The sequence below is a fragment of the Amphiura filiformis genome, chromosome 10 (assembly GCF_039555335.1).
Source record: "Amphiura filiformis chromosome 10, Afil_fr2py, whole genome shotgun sequence".
Lineage (NCBI taxonomy): Eukaryota > Metazoa > Echinodermata > Ophiuroidea > Amphilepidida > Amphiuridae > Amphiura > Amphiura filiformis.
This window is the reverse complement of record NC_092637.1, coordinates 9,167,854-9,191,622: the sequence shown is the minus strand read 5'-3', so window position 1 is coordinate 9,191,622 and position 23,769 is coordinate 9,167,854. Positions and strand designations below refer to the sequence as shown.

At 39.5% G+C, this 23,769-nt stretch overlaps 1 protein-coding gene across 2 annotated transcripts in view; it reads right to left on the bottom strand.

The window, feature by feature from the left end:
* Positions 1-487: 487 nt before the first annotated feature.
* LOC140162476 (uncharacterized) overlaps positions 488-23,769 on the bottom strand; it is a 34,938-nt gene continuing 11,656 nt past the window's right edge. Inside the window, exons 2-10 of one of the 2 annotated variants that reach the window (XM_072185714.1) lie at positions 19,446-19,657; positions 18,067-18,193; positions 15,769-15,946; positions 13,201-13,269; positions 11,766-12,010; positions 7,373-7,494; positions 5,369-5,401; positions 4,242-4,410; positions 488-3,827 (exon numbers count right to left, since the gene is read on the bottom strand). In XM_072185714.1, coding sequence (XP_072041815.1) covers positions 3,793-3,827; positions 4,242-4,410; positions 5,369-5,401; positions 7,373-7,494; positions 11,766-12,010; positions 13,201-13,269; positions 15,769-15,946; positions 18,067-18,193; positions 19,446-19,657 — 1,190 coding nt within the window. In that variant the 3' untranslated portion in view covers positions 488-3,792. The remainder of the gene's footprint in view (positions 3,828-4,241; positions 4,411-5,368; positions 5,402-7,372; positions 7,495-11,765; positions 12,011-13,200; positions 13,270-15,768; positions 15,947-18,066; positions 18,194-19,445; positions 19,658-23,769) is intronic. The other variant, XM_072185715.1, reaches the window with a different exon arrangement.

Here is a 23,769-nt window from a genome sequence, read left to right as displayed (position 1 = left end):
ATGTAACTGTGGGTCCCTTGTATTAGCGCCCCTTAGGATTGACACAATAGCCTTCTTAATCCCCGACTCCACCATACTCCTGGCAAACAAGTTTCTAGAACTATTCTAATACAAATGATAAAACAAACTTCACATTTTTCATATGACATGTGAAATATGGCAAAGTTTGAAGGCGGGTTTGAAGAAACATTGGAAAATGACAAGAAAGAGCATAAAAATATATTTCAATATGAACATCTTTTGTACAAACACATAATTGCTAGTACAGTCTTATCTCAAGAGGAGAGTAACACCATGTTGAATTTCACAGTGCCAGATTCAAATCATGCACGCTAACCTAATCCCATGGGACGTATACATACGCATTGAGGGGCGATTTATGTGTACGCTGGCGACGCAACCACGTAAACGCACTGAATAGAATCTGCCACTGTGAAATCCAGCATATTGTTAGTTTATAATAATCTTCACAATCGTAGTTAATAGATGAGTTGACCTATGCATGATGTCACCTGTTTATTAAGGACACCCTCTGTTGTTTTTGAAATTCACACAAGGCAAACTAATACACAGCAGATGACAAAATCTTTTCAAATCCAACTTACATAACCTTGTTTTAATTTTGTAATAGTATGGTGTAATTTCAAGAATTTCATCACATCCAGACCAGTCACAATTTACGTTTCTGGACGTTTCATCAACATCCAGAAACATAAGTTTTGACTGGGTGGTGTTGGTGTGATGAAATTTTTGATGTTATGGACAAACTACAGACCTGATGGATTTATTAAAGTTTAGTATGGGATAGCATGTAGCTAATAATAGCTTAGCACCTGTAAGCAAGTTTGATAATATTTTTAGTATTACTGTATTTGCTTTGAATTCAGCAAAGTTCATGCAAAAAATGCCCTTAAAAACAGATGATCCTTTAAAGTACCATCTATTGACTTGCAGTGCGCCAAACAATTAAGGTACCAGTTCTGTTCACCCCCGTATATCCTTAATAAAGACAAATGTGTCAAAATTAAAACAAGCAGTCAATACATGTACTCTTTAGCTCTGATTTTAGACCTTATTTGTTGAAATTGGTTGAGAATTAAAGAAACAGTGATCTAAAAACCTAATGAAGAAACGAAATCAAAAGTTGCACTTTTGTGTTCTAATCAATGTAAGCACGACGCTAGTTTTCATGTGCTAATCAATGGAAGCGCAGCGCTAGTTCTCTTGTTCACGAACACTTTGTGTACAAATCAATAGGGCATTTAATGCAGCAAACTGCAACTTTTATATTGGCATCTTCCTTTGGTTTTAGGATCGCCGTGTTTTTATTTCTTGAACAATTTTAACAAATGATGTCTTAAACTCGAGCTAAAAGATGCAGCTATTGGCTGCTGGTTCCAATTATGACATACCTGTCTTTGTTTAGGATATACAGGAGGTGAACATAACTGGTACCTTAATTGTTTGGCTGTATTGTGTGTTCAATTAACTTGTAAACTTTTATTGGGCATTCCAATTGAAATCCATACACTGCCTATCATATGGAAGGCATGAACTTCATCTCCCACACAGGGGGTGTATATTTCAAATGGAGTTTCCCATTTAGGTAACTACGCTTGAAATTCACTTTCCCTATGTGGAAGGTCACTCATTGCCTTCCATCCACGGGGGGGGATTTCAACTGGAATAGGCCATTGGAAAACTGGCTTTTCTATATAAAATAGCATGGAACAATGATTTTGCTTTCTAGCACCTCAAATATTTTTCTGAATTCAACATTCCTGAAAGAGGAAGTTGTGCTTTAGTAAACCCAGATAAACACAGGTTGTAAAATGTGCAAAATAATGTTGTTTTGGAACTTGTAATGCAATTTTTTCATTCTTCCATGATCCAGGTACACATTGGTGATCAAGTGATTGCATAGACTAGGCGAGGTCTCCTCCCTACCTGTGAACCCATGACCAATGGGTCAGCTGTCTTGTTGTCATGACTGTTGATCAGTCAATCAGCATGATTGTTATCACTTGTGTATGCACAGCATTTATGCACACCACGGCAGAATTAAACAATTTACTATATGGTCCCAACTAGTCACATACCAGGCTACCAACCTGACTGCTCTGTCAGTGAGGATCAAAATAGATAATTAATTGTATTGCCCTCTTGAAGCAAAATCATACTCTATATTTATCGACCATTTTTAAACGACTTCAGAAAATTTCTGTTTTTGTTGGTCCTTACAGGATCTCTGAAAGTCCCCTGTAAATTGAACACACAATATACAATGTGTATTACCTTATTCTAGCATACAAGTCTTATGACATCACAACTAGAATGAAATGCAGCATTACCCGTAAAAAAATATGCATCAAAGTTTAACTTTAACAAACATATGCCAAAGGGTTCAGTACAAACCAATGATATGCTAAATGTTTCCTTTTGCGCTGCTTGTTTTAAATACCACATCAACACTTATCACATGCCTCGTCTGTGGCATAGTGGCAGCGATTACACGTATCGCATACAACAACATAAGTATGGTCCATTGCAACTTTAACTGCTTGCAGAACTCTACTCCAACAGGAGTATGTTACATTGCATCTTCAGTATGTATACCATACACTGCTTGCAGAACACTTACCACAACATGAGTATGGTCCATTGCATCATTAGTATGTATACCATACACTGCTTGCAGAACTTTACCACAACGCAAGTATTGATTTACAACCAAAAGTTCAAAAATCTGATATTAAACTACTGTGTAATGTTGTTGTTTCTCTTCATAGTAAAAATCCGGGAATAGGCTTAATACCTTTCGGTCCTACTACCTATTCTTACAGTATCTCTGATTGGCTCAATGTATGCTATTCCCCTCTGTGTATCCAATCAAAATGGTTCTTAGAGGCCTACAATTCAGCAGGTAGTGCCATGGGAATAATCAAGTAAACCTCCGAACACGACAAGTAGGATTCTTGACGAGTCCTCATAATGAACTCTTTTTCTCTTGGTGAACTCTTTTTCTCTTTAAGTTTCAACAAGGCCTTTAAAAAACTGAACATTTTCTTCATGGTTAAAGTGTTTCGATGCATGATGATACATGAAAAGATTAAACAAAACGAAAAATTTGTAAAAACTTTCAACTTGTATCGAGTACAAGTTACTCTCTATCTCTCTCCTCCTTATCAATATCCTTCTTGTAGTTTCAGTTGTACAAAACAATCCATGATGTAAGATGCAGAAAAGCTAAAAGTGTGCACCACATTGCACATACTATAGACCATTCCTATCACTGGCACTTTCCTGGCGTAGATGGGGTGAACATCTATGCCCTTCTTGGCCTTTCTTTTGTTATTTTATGATCATGTGCAGGGTTCTCGCACCTTGAAGCCTTCAAGTACTTCTCAAGGCCTTTCACGGTCCAAGAGCATGATTTTCAAGGACTTACCACAACTAAAAAATCACAAAAAGTGACAGCTCCTCTCCACTCCACAAATTTTGTCAAAATTATACTTAAGGTAAAATTCCAATTTTCAAGTACTTTCAAGGACATTGTGCAAATTTCCAGGACTTTCAAGGCCTTGAGAAGGTGTTTTCAAATTCAAGGTCTTTCAAGGCCCATTGGAACCCTGCATGTGATACTCTTCTTGTCCTCGCTACTGTTGTTTTATATAGATGTTCACCCCATCAATAGCAGGAAAGTGCCATTTATAGCAATGGTCTATAAAAGTTCAGTGTCCTTTTCCATGTAAGAGTCTCTTTCTCTTTTTGTAGTCTGTTTGTTTTGAGCATTTATGACTGTTGTTGCTGTAATCCAACTTTTGGTTCTGTTAACAAGAAAAAGAACAAAAATCCGCTCATTTCATGACATTATAAGGACTTAACTGCCACATGCCATTACGGCTTTGGCTTCAAATCGTAATACAAGAGAAACTTTGTAGTCGCCTGCTTCGCAGCTGAATGAAATAGATGAATATGGAGTGACACTATTAATGCCAAGCCGCCAATGGGATACTTTTCATTTAAAAATATCAACGTATATGAAGTTAACTATTAAACTTACAAAAATGAATTTGCAAAATGTGATGCAATCAAGCAAAATCAGTTGGAACTCGGAAATATTACTTGTTGTTTTTAACTAGTACAACGGATGTTTTTATGCTCCCATATTAAACATTTTTTAACAACATGTGCATAGGAAGACTACTTTTCAAGGAATCTGTTCAAAACTCTCCTCTTACCTGGTCTCAAAGATGCTACAGCACTGTAAGACACTAATCCTCTACCGATGCCTGGCGCAATACCCCTACCAAGACCCGGAACCAGACCACGCCCGACTCCAACCACTGGCTTACGGAATGCTGATGATGGTTGGTATCCTTGTGTGTTGGGTTGGTATCCTACTCCATTCTAAAAGAGAGAAAAAGAGAAACTAATATAATGTTGTGAAAATCAATATGTTAGCACCGTACAACACCTTCAGGTGTCTGACACAAACTACTGGCTTGTCTGCTCAGTGGCATTGCTAGGGCTTGTGGCGCCCAGGGTTAAGGATACACAATGGCAACCCCTCCCCCAATTCTTGAAACAATTGTTGTGGCACCCAGGGCTAAGGATACATAATGCGCCCCACCCAATTCTTGAAACAATTGCACGCGGAGCAAGCGAGAATTTGGACAAATAGGGCCTCGCTACTAATTAATTTTGGTTATAATGAAGTTGAATATCAGTCTTTCAAATGATTTTGTGCTGAAATGTGTGCGAATATTTTGATTTTCATCGGTTGGAGGGGCGCAGAATCCAGACTGAATGGGCATATATGCTCCCCTTCCTCCGTCACCCCATCGCTATGCCACTGTGTCTGCTTTATGGAATACCAATATCCAACCCCATTCTGAGAGCAGTAGAATACACATCAAATCAAAAATGGTGAAGTTAAATTTCTTAGCGTTCTATTAGACCTCAACATTTGTGCCATCTATCCTGGCCAGGAATAGACGTCTAATCCCATCTATATTTAGTACTAAAGGAGTAATTATTTTCTCAGCTTCAACTGCAAAGCACATTAATGGACGACCAAATTTAATTCTGGGATCAAGCTTAGTAGATCACCGTTTAGCATTGAATACTAATTTTGAAACATATCCATCATACGGGAGAGGTCAAGCAGGCGGTATTTTGATGCCGAAATAATAAATGTCGAAATTTGTGTGCAAAGGTCTATGGCATCAAGAATAATTAGCATAGGTTGTGGCTCATGGTAGCTCCCTGCAGGGAAAATATGACAATGGTAACCTAATAGATTTAGAGGTCAGTTTTAAGGAAAATATTGCATGTTTAAGACAAAATAATTGACATCATTACTTACAGACAATACAGCACCACTGAATCCATTCTGCAACTGTAGGAAACAAACACAAAATTTAGAAATAATCATGAATATTCATAAGTAGTGGTAAATGTAAATAGAAAGTAAAATTTATCTTCTACGATATACAAATTTGGTATACTCACCGGATTGGTCACTATATAGATTCATCAGCTTTGTTGGTAAGATTTCTTTTACACAAAACAATAACTTAATCACTATTGACCGTTTCGCCTATCATGGTCGATAGGCATCATCAGAATGATGGTTGGAGATCCTTACTTCCGGTTGGACGTATCCCGACTGATGAGGGTGTATTATCAGCCAGGAGAGGATCATACATGTGACTTAAAGGAGCATAAAAAATAACAGATGTGGAAATAGGAGTATAAACTGACCAGTAGATACCAGTTGTAGTCCTACTGTATAGGTGTGTATAGACGGTAGCCTACTTTTGAATGTTACTTACAAGCGAGCCAGCAATAAAATTATGCTACAAGCGAGTGTGTGTCCACACGGGACTTACTTGTAAGCCAACTAACTTGTAAGAGTGACCTTCACTGGTAAATCATGCCATGATTATGCACAATCAGAATAGGATTGGGTGATCAAGGTCATGCTTACAAGCGAGTTAACATGCAAGTCTTGTTTACACTGGCCTTACATTCGAATGTTGCTCGCTACATGTAAGATATCTTACATGTAAAATCGTCACTTGTAACTTGCATGTAGCTACATGCGAATGCGTTTAGACGGGCACTACATACAAGTTTACATTTGAATGTAGTTACAAGCGACTTTACAAGCGATCGTCTGAACAAGCCTTATATGGCATATTGGATGGCCTAGGGGAAAGTTAGCCCATATTTGCAAGACTATCCTTGTCTTCAAGGTGAAACAAACCTACTCATGTTACCCTCTGGCCATGACATTCCACAGATGACATTCCAATATGCGCCTTTAAGGAAGTGGGCCCCCTCGTCTCTATTCATGACGTTAGGACCTCGTCTCCTGATCCAAATGGATTCTTTGATTCTTCTTGTGTTACACGCCTATGACATTATTGGTGGTATCTCAACATCATTAGGAACAACAAATCTACAGAGCAAAATCTCCAATTTCCTTCTCGCCTGGTTTTGTACAAAGAGTAGGCAAGTATTTGACCAGAACCAGAAATCTGATGAAGACTTCCAGTGAAAGCACTCTGCCATGGTGTCTAACACCAAAACGAACTACACTCGTCAAACCTGCAATCTAAGTTGGCAATTGCGGAACCATGCAGTCCAGCAAAATCACATCATTAATTGAGACAATGCTCAAATTCTCTAGATGTCGTCAAATAAGCAACATCACGGGTAACAACAAATTTGCTGAAGACGCCGGTTGAGCCAATGAAAGCGCTCCAGTGAGCGTACCAAATTTGAGTAGCGTGGAAGTTTGATTTTGCTTTCTATTTTAATATGAAGTAATGAAATATCCAAAATTGAGTTGTATGCTGAATAATGCTCTATGTGCTAGCCATAGGCTTCAACATAAAAATATATATTGCAATATTAAGAACCACTGAACCAATACTAGGCTTGTTTGTACCCATTTCAAAGCATTTTTCATGCTAAACACCTCAAATAAAGAAAGTCCACAGTTATGAAACCCATCCTCCACCAAATCTGGTCTTGTTATGACAATTTGATTGATAAGGTTGTGTGCAGAATCCAGTTTGATACCAAACACTCTAAATTGACAAAGATTTATACCAGTATTTGAAAGTTGGTGCATTTTCAGAAGTTGCACGCGATCGAAAATGCTAAGCGTGGTCAAGCGTGCTTGCCCGCGATGGGGCCCCTGCCAACTATACTAAGTGCCGGTACAATTCACTGTTTATTCAATTGTTAATTGGAAACACATGAATATATTTGGACACATGAATTAAATACCCACTATACTCTCCAGAATTGATAAAATCATGAAAAATTAACCCAGCAAAAATATTGCACTATACAGTACCTCACTGTTAGCCATAGGTGTAGACACTGGGTGATGGCCACCTGTAGTCATGCTTTCTGACGAGGCATGGGAGTATGACGCAGCACCAGCACCAAATATGTTAGCTGCTATTGCCCTTCCACCTGCATATGAAAAACAAAAGTGAGATAAAGTCAATTCATTTTTCCCCATGACATATTTTCTGAAAAAGACAAGGTAAGTTTTCATAATTCATTATCATTTCAACAACTCTTCCTATACCTTTATACAGGAGCCAACCGTTGTTAATCCGTGATGAATCCACAGTCCAGTAGCGTATACGCGAACACAAGGTTACGCGTACGTGTTACGCAATAGCGCCTAAAATTCGTCATGCCTGGAACTTACGCACTCTCTTAGGGAGGACAGTTTTTATGGTCTATTTAGCTCAGCAATGCTTTGCTGTCTTCGATAATGGTTCATGTACGCTAGAGCGTTCGATAGGAACAAGCGAACAGTATATGAGTTTGCTGATATCTATCAGAGCGTTCAGCAGAGCAGCAGGATTATAAACACAGTAGATGGTAAAACCAAAATCAATTTCCTTTGTGTTCAGTAAGTACATAACGACCCACTCATCAATTACTCAAGTGGTCATTAAATAAGCATGTCTTGGGTCGTGGCTGCAGTCAATAGAAAGTAAATAATGTGTGTAAGTTTATGTTTACATAAAGTGGTGTAATTAGGTTTCAAGGGGTTGTTAATTCAAGCATGGTCGTAAAATTGATTCGATCGATATTTTGGTCAATGCGTTGTATCGGAGCAGAGTTGTCAATTGAGCAGAGCCTAAAAGAGTTTGCTACAGGCTTCAATGGGTTTGGGCTTTGATAAAAGCCAGGTACCTCTCTGATACAATGCGCTATCGAAGACAGCAAAGCATTGCTGAGCTCAGTAGACCATAAAAACTGTCCTCCCTTATGTTGGAGGTAGCGATTAAACGTTACCGGTTTATTCTTTAGTTTTATTGCTGATATTAACAGAGAATTCACCGATCTTCTTGTATTAAGTTTGAGTCACAATGACAAACGGACATTCCGAATGAGAGATTCATGTGAATTAGACATCTTTAGCTTGTTTTCGTTGTTGAAAGGGATTCAATCATGTTTCACCGTTGTTCATCACCGATTAACAACGATGCGTCCGCGTCGTCTGCATGGTTTACTTCGCTCGGGCAGCTTTAAACCACGCAGACGAGCCGGACATCCAACATAAGAGAGTGCATGTTAACGCGTAAGTTCCAGGCATGACAAATTTTACGCGCTCTTGCGTAACGCGTACGCGTAACCTTGCGTTCACGTATACGCTACTGGACTGTGGATTCATCACGGATTAACAACAGTTGGCTCCTGTATAAAGGTATAGGAAGAGTTGTTGAAATGATAATAACACATGGTCTCTCAGGCGAGTACATTCTACCCAGGACAATAGAATAGACCATTTCATATAAAGATCGGAAATGTTTGGAAAACCGCGCTATTAAAGCAATAATGTGTGATTTGCATAAAGAATAGATTCTTATTTAAATGTTTGTTTTCACTGATCACATTATCCTCTTTTAATTTCGAGCCAAACAAATGAGGTATAACGAAGAAAATTGTGATTTCATTCCAGCGCCTACAAATGTGTGTACTACGCTCACCGATCGTAACATGTAATACTGCACAGATCATCGCGCCCGACGTGTGTACACATAAGCTGACACACGTGAGGTGTTAGCAAGCAGTCGAACAATGAACTCTGAATAAAACCGGGTCGACCCGGTTTTAATATAAAAAGTTAAATTTTACTGTTATTAAATCACTTCAGGCATAGTCTTTTACATGGTATTTTAGTACACCACTGGGCATTATAATTATGCAAAAAGTAGAAATCCAAGTAAAATTGAGGGCGTTGCTGTGAAGCAGATCACAAATTATGGCTTTAAGTAAGCTACGGAGTCCTAATGGAAAGAAATGATCAAATGTTCGTCTTTTTCGTCAGTTAAAAAAATTTTACAGAACATTTTTTTATGCATCACCTCTTCCACAGGTCAGTCTCTTACACAAGACATACCACCACACGCTTGATTGCACATTGAGTATCCTTGGCAAAAGTACCTCTCTCATCCATAATTGACCGTCGAAAGTTCATCGTAGTTTATGATGCCTGTTACACATTGGAACTTCGCACTGTATATGATGCTGAAGAGGTACTTTTAGGTGCACACAACAGGGGAAATTATTTCATGCTTCCGGTTTTATCGAAATGGATCAGTTTGAAAAGGTCTATATAAGCATGAGGTGTCACTGAGCTTCATTGCAGCTGGAACAGATAATAGTAGCAGCTACATTCCAAGTTGTAACTAGCATTATTCTAAAATAACAAATTTATTTTGAAAATAAGAAAGTCTTCCCTGAATTCCAACTCATTATTCCACATGAAAGCCTCAGTCCTTGCCATCACTATCACTGTCTTTATCTCTATACCAAGTTCGTACTCATAGTAATATCCAGGGATTGAGTTTTATGGTGTGTGAGTGCGATTGCACACCTTAAATTTATAGCACACCTCAATTCCTAAACTTCTAACCGAGTGCAATTTAATAGCACACCTGAGTATTTCCAGAAGTGCGATTTGTAGCACGCCTATTATTTTCAAAACTGAAACCCTGGATATCCGAAAACCTATATCATGAAAGTATCAATGAAATCAAGTACAATTTTGAGTAGCATGTTGCTGAAACAGATCCTTGTTGGGCAAATATGGCACTTGGATCAGAAAAATTATCATTTCGTCATTTAGTTATACATGTAGTTTGTCTCATCTTAAGTTGAGAGTAACTCCATGTCGAATTTTGCAGTGAATCTGTCAGTTCATTTACACAGATGCGTCACCAGCATACGAACAAATCACTGGATGTGTATACACCCCGCAGGATAAGGTTACAGCGGGTTATTAGAATCTGCCACAGTGGGATCCAACAATTGATATAATACTCTGAACGAGACAGACTATATGCGAAATATTTTTTATAGAAAATAATGTGATTGTCCCTTCACACACTTGTGTATATATACCATTTTCACACTGATGTGGCAGTGACGTCAACGCGCTGAGGAAGCTGTTTCTCGCACATCTATGGGACGTCTTTAAAGGACCTTTGTGTGTATGACAGCGCTTTTAAGGACAGAGTAATGGAAGACACATTCGTCCACGCCCGAATTTGAGATTTCTTGATATTTATCAACACTAAGATGTATTCTTTCACTTGAAACTGGTAAAATACAACTTGCTAATATTTCCTCGTACTTTTGCTTGATTTATTTCACTCTTTCCAACTCTAAAAAGTCACATGGCTCAAGACAGCTTAGTAAATTGGCGGGAAATAATGAGTCAGAAATGCGCAAACGCGAAATATTGTCATTACGCGCGCGATTCGCATCGCGTGATGCGGCGCAACTCTGTGCGTATGTCCAACGCAGTCAAGGCGCATTTGGTATGTTGTTAACGCCAGCAAATGTGGTGTAAACAAAACAAAAATTTGCAGTCAAAATGCCACTTAGATGTTTTAATTTTTTTAAATTTTGGCGCACTGAAAGCAGGTATTATAGATTCATTGGTGTAAAAAGATGCATATTTAGACCATGCACCAGATACAGCTTTTACAAGCGTGGAAGTCTTACCGTTTTAAAATATAAGGACGTTTTGTGCATAATTTTGACATTTTTTACTAAAACGTCGATTTCTCAGAGTTCACTTTTGACGATATTGCACGATTTTTGTGACAAAATAACTCAAAAAATATGCAAGCAAAAGGTAAACCTTTTGTACTATCGTTTAGAGTTCATCAAAGTCTGGGGAAGGTTTTCTCATTTTTTCAAAATATTTGTTTTAAACAAAAATATACACCATTGTGTGCAATTTTTAGCTTAATAGAGTGACAAAATTGCTTTTTTCACATGTTTTTTTTCAATATTTCGAAAAAAGAGACAAATTTCAAAAAAATAATAAAACCTTCCCTAAGTTCATGTCTCTTCTTCACGAAAAGCTAACTGAATTTGTTTTACTCTGAACAGATTTTTTTCTAAGTTGTCACAAAAAAAATATGGGGTAAAAAAGTGAATTTTTGTGATTTTTTCAAAAACGCGAGAGTTTTGAACAAATCTGGCGACACCATGTGATTCCTTGACTCATTTCCTTTCCAAAAATGTATAGTTTTATATACTTTGGTCATACAATTCAGAAATAATGATGCTCGAAAAGGTCCATGTTCTCTCCCATTACTTTGGCCTTAAGCGAAAACTAGCGATTGAAGCTGCGCCCAATGAAATGATTTTAGATTTGTGGTTTGAAATTAACAGAGAAAAGATTGATATCCTACTTCACTCCCCCTTACCTCTCTTAGATGCGCAACTCTCCCTCCCGTTTGGCAGTGACGCAGCAGCCGCCACCACGGCAGCTTTCGGCGGCTGTTTCGGTAGCCTCATGTGTTGAGTTGTGTTTGTATTTTCTGATGCTGTGCTCTGTGGTTGGGCTGTGAAGGGCGCTGCCCCACCACTAGGTCGTACAGCAGTCGGTGTATGGATGACATGGTTCTGGGTGGTATCTCTCTTTATGTTGCCGGGAACATGAGTGTCCACACTGCAAGATGAAACAAAGAGTAACAGACCCAGGGTGTCAATGGAAAGGTGGATACAGTGGCAGCACCAGGTACACCCATCGAATGTGTGTCATCAGCCCTCAGACACACACATACAGGAATAGAGTTGTACAGTAGCATGTTTTGTTGACATTTTTTTTAATGTTTACATCAATGACAGAAGTACTCCCATAATTGAAAACTCAAATACAAAGGATATCAGTTGGCAATCTTAATGTTATGCAATCAAGTTTACAACACATCAGTCTTACAATGAGCAGAAAGTCACAGAGTCATGTCATTCAAGTACCAATATTGATTACTTCAAGTGGCCTACTAGAGTGACCAGATATAACCCTGTGTGATTTCCATGTTATTTTGCAATAACAAAACCATGTTTTCCTTGATTTTGGTATGAAATTGAGCAAATAGAATTCAATGTCATGTCAATTTGGAGTTATTAAGGGCAACTAAAACTGATGTGAGGTAAGTTTTATCTGTTTGGAATCTGTATTGACTATTCTGAGGGAATTACTGCAATGTAAACAAACTAACTCATGCCCCATATGAACATGCTGTACTGGTTTTCAGTACCCTGTTTTCCATGGGTGACTGTAGGAACCCATGGATTCGATCCATGTAAGCACCAGGGCAGTTCTAGTTTCCCCCATCCCCAGTCAGGACAAAAAATACCAGAAAATCCACTACATCCACTAGGTACAACTTTAAGGTCATTTTCAAAACCCAGCTGCCGTAAATCACCACCATAAACAAAATCAAGACCCCACCCAATCCAGGCATCAGACTGCCAGGACATAGGAATGTATACAGTGTTCACTCAGAGGCAGTACATCACAATTTTGGCCCAGTGCAAACTATATTTGGTGCACAAGAATAGTCATTCTTACCATATCTGTGACAGGATCTGTGATTGGCTCAATAGACCTCAATGTAACCATCAAATAGCTCTCAAGAGCCCCAGGCCATACTTTCTTTTCTTACCATATCTCTGATTGGCTCAATATATAATATAGGGCTCTTTGTAACCAATCAAAATAGTTCTTAGAGCCCCAGCGGGCCATACTGACTCTTCTTACCTTATCTCTGATTGGCTCAATATTATAATATACACATGTAGGCCTCTTTGTAACCAATCAAAATAGTTCTTAGAAGCCCAGGAGGCCATACTTACTCTTCTTGAGTTTTGTAGTGGAACTTCCCTGTTCTTTGGTGGAACGCTCTCTTCTCTGCTGGTGTGTACCTGTGATATCAAATGTAGAGCATCTATATCAATTGTGTAAACTTGGAAGCTTTATCAATGGTCAAGGGTCCCATTTTGTTAGTTGACCTCAAATGACCTTTGATCTCAGTGTGTGACCTTGAACACCATCATTACAGGAGAGTTCCCATAATGCAGCTTTGGCTCAAGTTTGATATAAAATTGGATTGATTGAGCCCATATTTATTGGTCGGATGAGTTTTATTGAACGAGGCGTAGTCCAATATTTTAAAACTCATAGCGAGATCAATATATATTGGGCGTAAAGATTCAAATTTTATCATTATTACAGATATATTCTGGATCCAATATTTTCACACACTTGGAATTATCAAAACATAATAATGGACAAATGTTGGGTGCCCCCCCCTCCCAATTGCAGCTATGACCCAAGTTTGGTTGCAGAACCATTACATGAAAGTTCCCATGCAGCTTTGGCTCAAGTTTGAACAATGTTGAGTGCCCTCCCCTCCCTCTCCCCCGCACTGGTTGTCACCTACCCTGTAAGGTTCCTGAATACTCCTGGTGGGAAGTAATCATCAGGGTTAAAACCCACTTCTATTTCTGCTGATATTTCTCTGTCCCAGTCTTCCGTTGGGTGTCCCCCTCCCCTCCTCTCCCCCAGCACTGGTTGCCACCTACCCTGTAAGGTTCCTCCTGAATACTCCTGGAGGCAATTAATCATCAGGGTTATAACCCACTTCTATTTCTGTTGATATTTCTCTGTCCCAGTCTTCCGTTGGGTGCCCCCCCCCCCCCATATCTCCTCTCCCCCAGCACTGGTTGTCACCTACCCTGTAAGGTTCCTGAATACTCCTGGTGGCAAGTAATCATCAGGGTTATAACCCACTTCTATTTCTGTTGATATTTCTCTGTCCCAGTCTTCCATTGGGTGCCTCCCCTCCCCCAGCACTGGTTGCCACCTACCCTGTAAGATTCCTGAATACTCCTGGAGGCAATTAATCATCAGGGTTATAACCCACTTCTATTTCTGTTGATATTTCTCTGTCCCAGTCTTCCATTGGGTGCCTCCCTCCCCAGCACTGGTTGCTACCTACCCTGTAAGGTTTCTGAACACTCCTGGAGGCAATTAATCATCAGGGTTATAACCCACTTCTATTTCTGTTGATATTTCTCTGTCCCAGTCTTCCATTGGGTGCCTCCCCTCCCCCAGCACTGGTTGCTACCTACCCTGTAAGGTTTCTGAACACTCCTGGAGGCAAGTAATCATCAGGGTTATAACCCACTTCTATTTCTGTTGATATTTCTCTGTCCCAGTCTTCCGTTGGGTGCCCCCCCCCCCATATCTCCTCTCCCCCAGCACTGGTTGTCACCTACCCTGTAAGGTTCCTGAATACTCCTGGTGGCAAGTAATCATCAGGGTTATAACCCACTTCTATTTCTGTTGATATTTCTCTGTCCCAGTCTTCCATTGGGTGTCCCCCTCCCCTCCTCTCCCCCAGCACTGGTTGCCACCTACCCTGTAAGATTCCTGAATACTCCTGGAGGCAATTAATCATCAGGGTTATAACCCACTTCTATTTCTGTTGATATTTCTCTGTCCCAGTCTTCCATTGGGTGCCTCCCCTCCCCCAGCACTGGTTGCCACCTACCCTGTAAGGTTTCTGAACACTCCTGGAGGCAAGTAATCATCAGGGTTATAACCCACTTCTATTTCTGTTGATATTTCTCTGTCCCAGTCTTCCGCTGGGTGCCCCCCCTCCCCCATATCTCCTCTCCCCAGCACTGGTTGTCACCTACCCTGTAAGGTTCCTGAATACTCCTGGTGGCAAGTAATCATCAGGGTTATAACCCACTTCTATTTCTGTTGATATTTCTCTGTCCCAGTCTTCCGTTGGGTGCCCCCCCCATATCTCCTCTCCCCAGCACTGGTTGTCACCTACCCTGTAAGGTTCCTGAATACTCCTGGTGGCAAGTAATCATCAGGGTTATAACCCACTTCTATTTCTGTTGATATTTCTCTGTCCCAGTCTTCCGTTGGGTGCCCCCCCCCATATCTCCTCTCCCCAGCACTGGTTGTCACCTACCCTGTAAGGTTCCTGAATACTCCTGGTGGCAAGTAATCATCAGGGTTATAACCCACTTCTATTTCTGTTGATATTTCTCTGTCCCAGTCTTCCGTTGGGTGCCCCCCCCCATATCTCCTCTCCCCAGCACTGGTTGTCACCTACCCTGTAAGGTTCCTGAATACTCCTGGTGGCAAGTAATCATCAGGGTTATAACCCACTTCTATTTCTGTTGATATTTCTCTGTCCCAGTCTTCCGTTGGGTGCCCCCCCCCTCCTCTCCCCCAGCACTGGTTGTCACCTACCCTGTAAGGTTCCTGAATACTCCTGGAGGCAATTAATCATCAGGGTTATAACCCACTTCTATTTCTGCTGATATTTCTCTGTTCCAGTCTTCTGTTGGGTGCCTCCCTCCTCCCCCCCCCCCTCTCCCCCAGCACTGGTTGCTACCTACCCTGTAAGGTTCCTGAACACTCCTGGATGCAAGTGATCATCAGGGTTATAACCCACATCTATTTCTGCTGATATTTCTCTGTCCCAGTCTTCCGTTGGTGACGGTATCTTTCTGTTGTAGGCAGGAATGTCTGTGCAACCTTTCACATAGCTTCCATCTTGGCATTCTTTCCTTTGCACTAAACGGAAATAAAAATTTTAAAAAGGAATTCAAAGTTTTAAATATTATTAAAACCAGAGAGCCCAGATTTCATACATCTTGATATTCATATGGAGCAAAAATTTGGGATTATTCCAAAATTTCAGGATGTATCATTTTGACCCAGTATTATCAACAGTTTTTTGAGCGAGACTGTACAATGTACATGTACATACCGTAACCACTGGTATAAGCTCACCCCCGATGGCAAATTTCACTTCAAAAATGGGGGTGGGCTTATAACCGGGGAAGGGCTAGTGCTTGAATTTAAAAATAAGAACAATCAGCACCATTTGTAAATTGCCCAATGTACATGTACCAGTAATTTCTATCTTTTATGCCAATTTCTTAAAAATTTTATAAGTGTGGAATGTTTATATCAACTGATATTTTTTATAATATTTGTTCTTTTAAAATATGAGAGCAAAGCATTGATTTCATAAAAGAACTTGGCCAAAATTTAGTACTTGGCTTATACCTGAGTGCACCCTTGTTCCCAGAATGTTTTGTAAATAGGGGGTGGGCTGCTGGGCTTATAGCCGAAGGTGGGCTTATACCTGGGTGGATACGGTATATATTATGTAGAAGTCTTCCAGCTTCCAAAAAGGGCTTTATTGGGACAATGTGCAAGCGTAGCATGCAAACCTTTGTTATTTTAGACTATTTTGGCCCATGTTAGGGGTGAACTTGGGTGGGGAAACAGGCTCCCAATTTTCTCTTTCATTTTTTGTCAGAGAAACACTTTTCTCTTTCAGTTTTTGTCCGGGGGAATTCTGCCCCAACCTGCCCAGCCCACCGCTGGATATATGCTACTGGCCCATCAATTCGCAGTTAGTTTCTTGTCCACTGGAATTTTTCCACAACAACAGAATTATGCCATTGTGAAGGCCTGAACTTGTAACATCATTCACTCATTGCCAGGGTCTTAGCTAGAAGTTGAGGGTTGCCCGTCATTTGAATAAAATTGCCTGTCCTCGTTTGACCTTTAAAACATTTACCAGATGTCTATAGCCCATTGGGGGTTCAAAGAGTTCAAATATGTGCTGATATGGCCTTGTTCTATAAATCTGGTCTACTAAAAGGTCAATAAGCTTCTCAAAACATACAATTTATAATATAGCATCTGTCAAAGGCATTAATTTTGCCCGTCCTAGGAGCAAACTCCCCGTCAAAAATGACGGCCAGACGGGTGGCTAGCTAAGACCCTGCTCATTGCTCTAGTGCCTAACACCTTGCTGATTGAGGTAAATGGGCTACTGTATATCCACAAATAGTCGCCCCTTCCAATTAAATGCCCCCACCATTTTTTCAACCAAGATGTTTCAAAAATGCTGATATTTCTATGTACATGTATCCAGGGTCTTAGCTAGAAATCGAGGGTTGCCCGTCATTTGAATAAAATTGCCTGTCCTAATTTGACCTTTAAAACATTTACCAGACATCTATAGCCCATTGGGGGTTCAAAGAGTTCAAATATGTGCTGATATGGCCTTGTTCTACAAATTGGGTCTCCTAAAAAGGTCAATTAGCTTCTCAAAACATACAATTTATAATATAGCATCTGTCAAAGGCATTAATTTTGCCCGTCCCAGGAGCAAACTGGCCGTCTAAAATGATGGCCAGACGGGTGGCTAGCTAAGACCCTGCATGTATCCTGTGCAGTATTAAAGCTTACCAAGGTGCACACAAAATTGCTAAATGGCTTTGGTAGTTGGCGAAAGTCTGATCGTAAACCCGGAAGTGAACCGGAAGTCATCGCTCCTAAGTTCATAGTTCGTCATTTCAGCATAAGTTTTAAGCTAACCAAGCAATTTTAGCAGGAATTATTGTTCTAAAATGACCTCTAATAAATGCCCCCCATGCCTCTTGAGGGCGACTATTCAAGGATATACGGTATATTTTTAATGAATATTCTACTTCTAAAGGATGACGAAATATTGATAAATTTCTTGTCAGTATCGATTCTTGTCATTTGTATCTAGTACCCCCAGACATGCGCATTCCTTAAGAGGCGGTCCCTGGTGTGGTTATTCCACACAGTGTCAACACCCTGTATTAAATATTTTGAGGGACAATGTGACCTGTGGTTGTTCCACTTACCGTATGCCATATCCTGCTCAATGCAAGCTTTATCCGGACAGTTGGCAACATGATGTCTGAACTCCGGTTGAGGGACAATGTGACGAGCATTGAATGGACATGTGGACATGGCTCTTCCTCCCCAGTTCTGAAAACAAAAAAATCTTATTAACAGATTGCTTCACAAGTATGCATCTGATTGACATAATAATGTATGAAATTATGTTCACAAAAATGCCATGAAACTAACTGGATTGGTCTATAGGTGGCAGTGGCATAATCAGAAGGGAACCAATTGGACCCTTTCCCCCGCGATTGTAAAAGTCTAGTTACGCCACTGATAGGTGGACTTGGCACCTATAGACGAATCCAACGAGCCAAGTCATGGTCAGGATTTGGTCGGCCATGACGGGTCCCCGCATGCACCACACTGGTGTAGTGACTGCCCAATTGGGTGGATTAAAGCCGCTTAAAATTTGATGTTAGATTCTTTTGTGTTGTATTCTGTCATTATTCTTTTGTTTACGTGTAACACAGGTGATAGAATGCAGTTTAAAATACCCTCCAAGGCCGCATTATTTCACATTTTATGTGAGATTGAGCCGACGGGGACCCAACTTTGGCAGCCATTAAGGTATAGGAATGCGTGAATTTGGATTCGTTTATATAGTTATCAACAAGGCTTAAGGCAATGAGCCTCCAAATTTCACAAAATAGCCCTAGCAGTATTTGACAAAACATTTATGGGTTCAAAGGCACCAAAAAGGTTTTTGGGAGCTCCTCATGATCAAATATGCACAATCACCACCATTTTGGCCTCTCCACCACCCCATAAAAGCCATATAATTTTAACTATTGCATCCATCCAAACGTTAACCCCACCCAAACCCAGTACTCTAGACTTATTCCACCGTCAACACTGCGCATGTACTGTGTTATGCTTCGTAGTGACAACTGATCATCTTACAGTTCAAATTGTGACGGACCCAGGCTTGCGACTTTGGTTAAAATGCACCATAGCGCGACTGACACAAACAGCTGGTCTGGGTCTGCTGACCTCTTGTTGGTACACCCAAACGGTAACCCCACCCAAGGTCTTAGCCAGCCATGCGTCCACCTGTCTTTAAGACGGCCTAATCTAATTTTAGACGGGTGGATTTAATGGATTTTACAGATGTGATACTGATAGCTCTAAAACAGATGATTTTAAGGTTGTATGAACTTGAGACTAATTCAGAGGGACATGTAAAGGCCAAATCAGGACATATTTGACCCTAGTGACCCTTCCATGGGTATAGACAAGTTGCTTTATATTTGAGGGTCAAATTTTGCTATCTGCTTGGACGGGTGGTTTCTGATTTCTGGCTAAGACTCTGACCCCACCCAAACCCTGTACTCACCTTTCTGCATTTCATGAGATGATATGGAAACCTTTTAGCAACCACTCTGTGTATTGGATCATATGGACACACAAACAGCTGGTCTGGGTCCGCTGACCTCATGTTTGGCATCTGGATCACGTTGGGATTCATCTTGGAGGTTGGCTGCTCTTGCTGATGATGATGATGCTGCTGATGCTGCTGTTGAAGATGATGATGAAGATATGTGTTAACTGTATGGAGATATGAGATCAGGGAGAAGAAAATACTGTAGTTGTTGGATGGACAAGAATAAAATTTATTGTTTTTATCATTCATTAGGTAAAAAAATTGGTTTGCTTGCCCTCCACCGACCGACCCAAAATTATCCTGTGCACATGGTCACAACATTTTAGCGACATACTTTCAATTTCATCTTACATGTGTAGATAACTTCACTAATATGCTCAACATTCAACCTACACATGGTACGCCCCTTGCCTTGCATGATCCTTAGGATAGGATTATCCTATGGCATGCAAGTCCCACATTGCGGTCGTCATTTTTTTCTGAAGTCTGGCTGCATATGGCTCCAAAAACATTAACAACGTCAACAGATTTTAAAAGAAGAAAGACAGTAAACTTAAATGGCGAGCGGTCCGAATTTTGAACCATATTAGCCTAGGCCAAGACTTAAATAACACAGGTCTACATCGTCCATACTTTTTCAAAAATCGGTGAGTGCTCTTACGGAAAAATAATTGAAACTCCCCGCTCCGACGGGGAGTTCCAACAGGTGCTGTGTATGTGTTTTATGTGTTTAATGTGCATTCACATACACACTAAGCCGTCGGTACGAAGAAATTGTTGCTCCAAAAATGATTGCAAATTATACATTTGTTAGGATTTTTCACAACAAAATATGATATGAAAACACAGGTGAGCAATGTATGAATACATGGAGAGGTCAAACAGGTTGTTAATTATTGTCAATATTAATATTTTGCGACATTTATAATGAAAACAATTAACGCTGAAGACACCCTATGGCACCTGCTACAACTTGAGAACAAGTCCTCAAAGTAACGTTCGAACTACAACGGGGGGGGGGGGGCTCATTCATTATTATTGCACAGCCATCATTACAGAATACAGATAATAATGTTACTGTTAGTTAGTACGGCAGTGATATAGTAAAATGCAGCAAACCTTTGACGAGCGCGACTACCGTGATGTTGCAAATTCGGCGCTAACAACGCGTACGGCGCACAGTTCATTCATAAATTTCCACTCGGCAACAACAGATCGCCTCAGCAGCCAATCAGAGACAAGTGCGTGCAACGCAGTAAATACGCGATGTATATACTTATATGTACATGAACAATACGCGCTCGTCAAAGGTTTACTGCATTTTAGTATAACATGGATAACGGATAAACAAATTCATGACCCCCTCCCCCAAGCCCCTTTCACAAGTAAATAACAGCAAAGTCAGGTCACCGCTTCACATGCTTCAGAAATTCGGCGATCCTGACTTTTAGACCACCCGCGCTATATAGGGCTAAAATATTACTATTTCATCAAGGTTTAATATTCTAACAAGCTTAAACTAAAAGTTTCATCTAAGGAGTCAAGCTTTAAACTATTTAGCAAAAATATCCAACAAGCTAAAAACAATTTTTTACCCATTTTTTAACAAGCAAAAACCAATTTTTGAAAAAAGCTTAAAACGTCAATTTTTTCATCGTAAAAATCATCTAAAAAAATCTTTAAAAATACAGTGACCTACCTAATATTACTAATCTATGTCTCCGATGATATCCAAGAAGCTAAAATATTGTGAAAACGGGCAGGGCTTTGAGTAATGAGTGAAATTTCGGGGTAAAATGGGCGATCTTTTCCTTTAGACCACCCTCGCTATATAGGGACTAAAATATTACTTTTGCATCAAGGTTTCCTTTTGCATCAAGGTTAAACAGTTGCCAAACACTTTGAAGTCAAGGTTTAATGTATTGGAAGGAGGGCAGGGCTTCGATAAATGAGGGAAATTATGGGGTAAAAAACAAGGTTAAAACAACTTTTTGAAAATATGTGAAAACAGCTATTCTGCAAAGAAGTTTTTGTCTCAAAGAACAATTTAAAAATGATCGGAAAAGCAAAAAACATACCTTCATACAATCAGCATCACTTCAGTCACATAAAAAGATGATCAGATGAGTGAAAAGTGGCAAAGAATGTGTGAAATGATATTTTTTTTAAAGAAAAATACATCGTGTTTTTAGAGAAATTCGCCATCTTGAATAAATACAAAATTGCGTCATGCATTAAAATACTGTCACACGCGCTTAAAAATGCTTGATACGCGAGCGTAAATCACCGTCAAAACGAAAAGTTTTGGAGTTTGTATCACCGGTTTAGTATTCAGCTCTTTTATGTCAAAAATTGCGATAAAAACATGGATTTTGGAACAAAATAAAGCTTGTTCGACGAAATAAAAGGTATGTTTGTATAGCTAAGAACATGTTTAACCTTGTTGTGAAAGTTTAATTTGGTAAAATCGTAATTTTAACCTTATATAACTCGGGTGGTCTAAAAGAAAAGATCGCCGTAAAATGTATCATGTTTTTCGAGAAATTCGCCATTTTGAATAAACAATGTAAATATGCAGAATTGCTTCATGCAGTAAAACGATATCAAACGCGCTTGAAAATGCATGACACGCTAGCGTAAATTATCGTCAAAACGAGCGTACATCAAGCGCTTGTGCTACGCGAAAACTTCGGAGCTGGCATCACCGGTTTTGTTACCAGCTCTTTTACGTCAAAAATAGCTATAAAAACTTGAATTTTTGAACAAAATAAAGCTTGTTTGATGGAATAGAAGGTATGTTTGTACAGTTGAGAATGAGATCATGTTTGTACAGTTGAGATCATGTTTGACCTTGTTGCAAAAGTTTAATATGATAAATTTGCAATTTGTACCTTATAGCTCGGGTGGTCTATAAGTCAGGATCGCCAGAAATTCTACTGAGAACTTGTTTTGTTTATTTTGAATACAGGACACTTCGCCCACAATGCACTTCGCCTACACGCCATTTAGCCTACACGCCATTTCGCCACGTGCCATCTCGCCCCTAATTAGCTATAGCGGCAATGCAACACAATGGCATTGTGGATGTATACGATCGATGCGCACAGGATGTGTGTGTATTCAGACCGTACTATCAATGATGTATTCATTAAATCGCCCCCATTGAATGGACGAGAATAGGTCTAGTGACCACGTCCTGGTGTAGTCTTGAGAATAGCGATAGGGCCTATAGGTGGATGATTGTTTTTAATGATCGTGCTGTGGTGATTTGAAGTTGAGAAGTATAGTTGTATTTCCCCCTCACCTAATTTAGTAGCTCAGTATTGCGTTTCCGAAAAGTGCATCAAAATTTAATAGGCCTACGTTTTTATGTTTCCTACGGTACCGTTTTAAGTCTTTTGGACTTTTGCATGTTTTCTAATTCTCGTCTTTTATATTTCGTAATGGGTTTTTTTTAGTGTTTGGCTTTGTTGTTGTTCTTGGTTCTTGCTATAATTTGTTATGTTGTTTAATGTTTATTTGTTTTGGATTTATTAAAGCTTTGTCTGAGTGGATTTTTGGTTATATTTTCAATTTAGTTTTTTCCTTTAATTAGTGTACTGTTGTTTATGCTTTTCTTTGTTTAGTAAAATAATTTCTTTGTTTGGGATAGGCCTATGGCTTTTTGCTTGTTTTTGTTACGTTTCTAGTTCTATTTTGGCTCGGTTTGGGTTAGTTATCCTTTTCTTTATTTTGTACTGTTTTGTAGCCTACCGTATACTAATTTGGTACGATCGTATTGTTTTTGTATATTATGCGTTTTTGTTTTTGTTTTATTTTGTCTGTATCAATTAATGTTATGTCTGTCTGTATTTTGCACTGTTTCCTTTTGATTTTGTTTATTTGGTATTGTTTTCTGACATGTTTGGGGGTTGGGTTTTTTGTTGTCCTATTTTTTGTTTTTCCATTATGTTTTTCTTTAATTTTTTTTTTTTTTTTTTTATGTATATGCTTTTCTTTGGTCTTGCTTTCTTTTGGATTTAGGCCTTTTTGTTCTATTTTGATGTTTGTTTTTCTACTTTTTGTTATGTGTTATGTTATTGTTTAACTTCTTATTATTATATAGCCACTTTTGGATGGATTTCCGTGGTTCCTGGTGGGTTGTTGTTGGCATCTGAGTCTGACTCGCGGTAGGCCCTATCTGATCGGTTTGGTTTGGGTCCAAGTTGGTCTTTTATAATTTTCCTTTAGCTCCCGATAATAATATGATCGGTGAGCTAATACACAGATTGTAGGC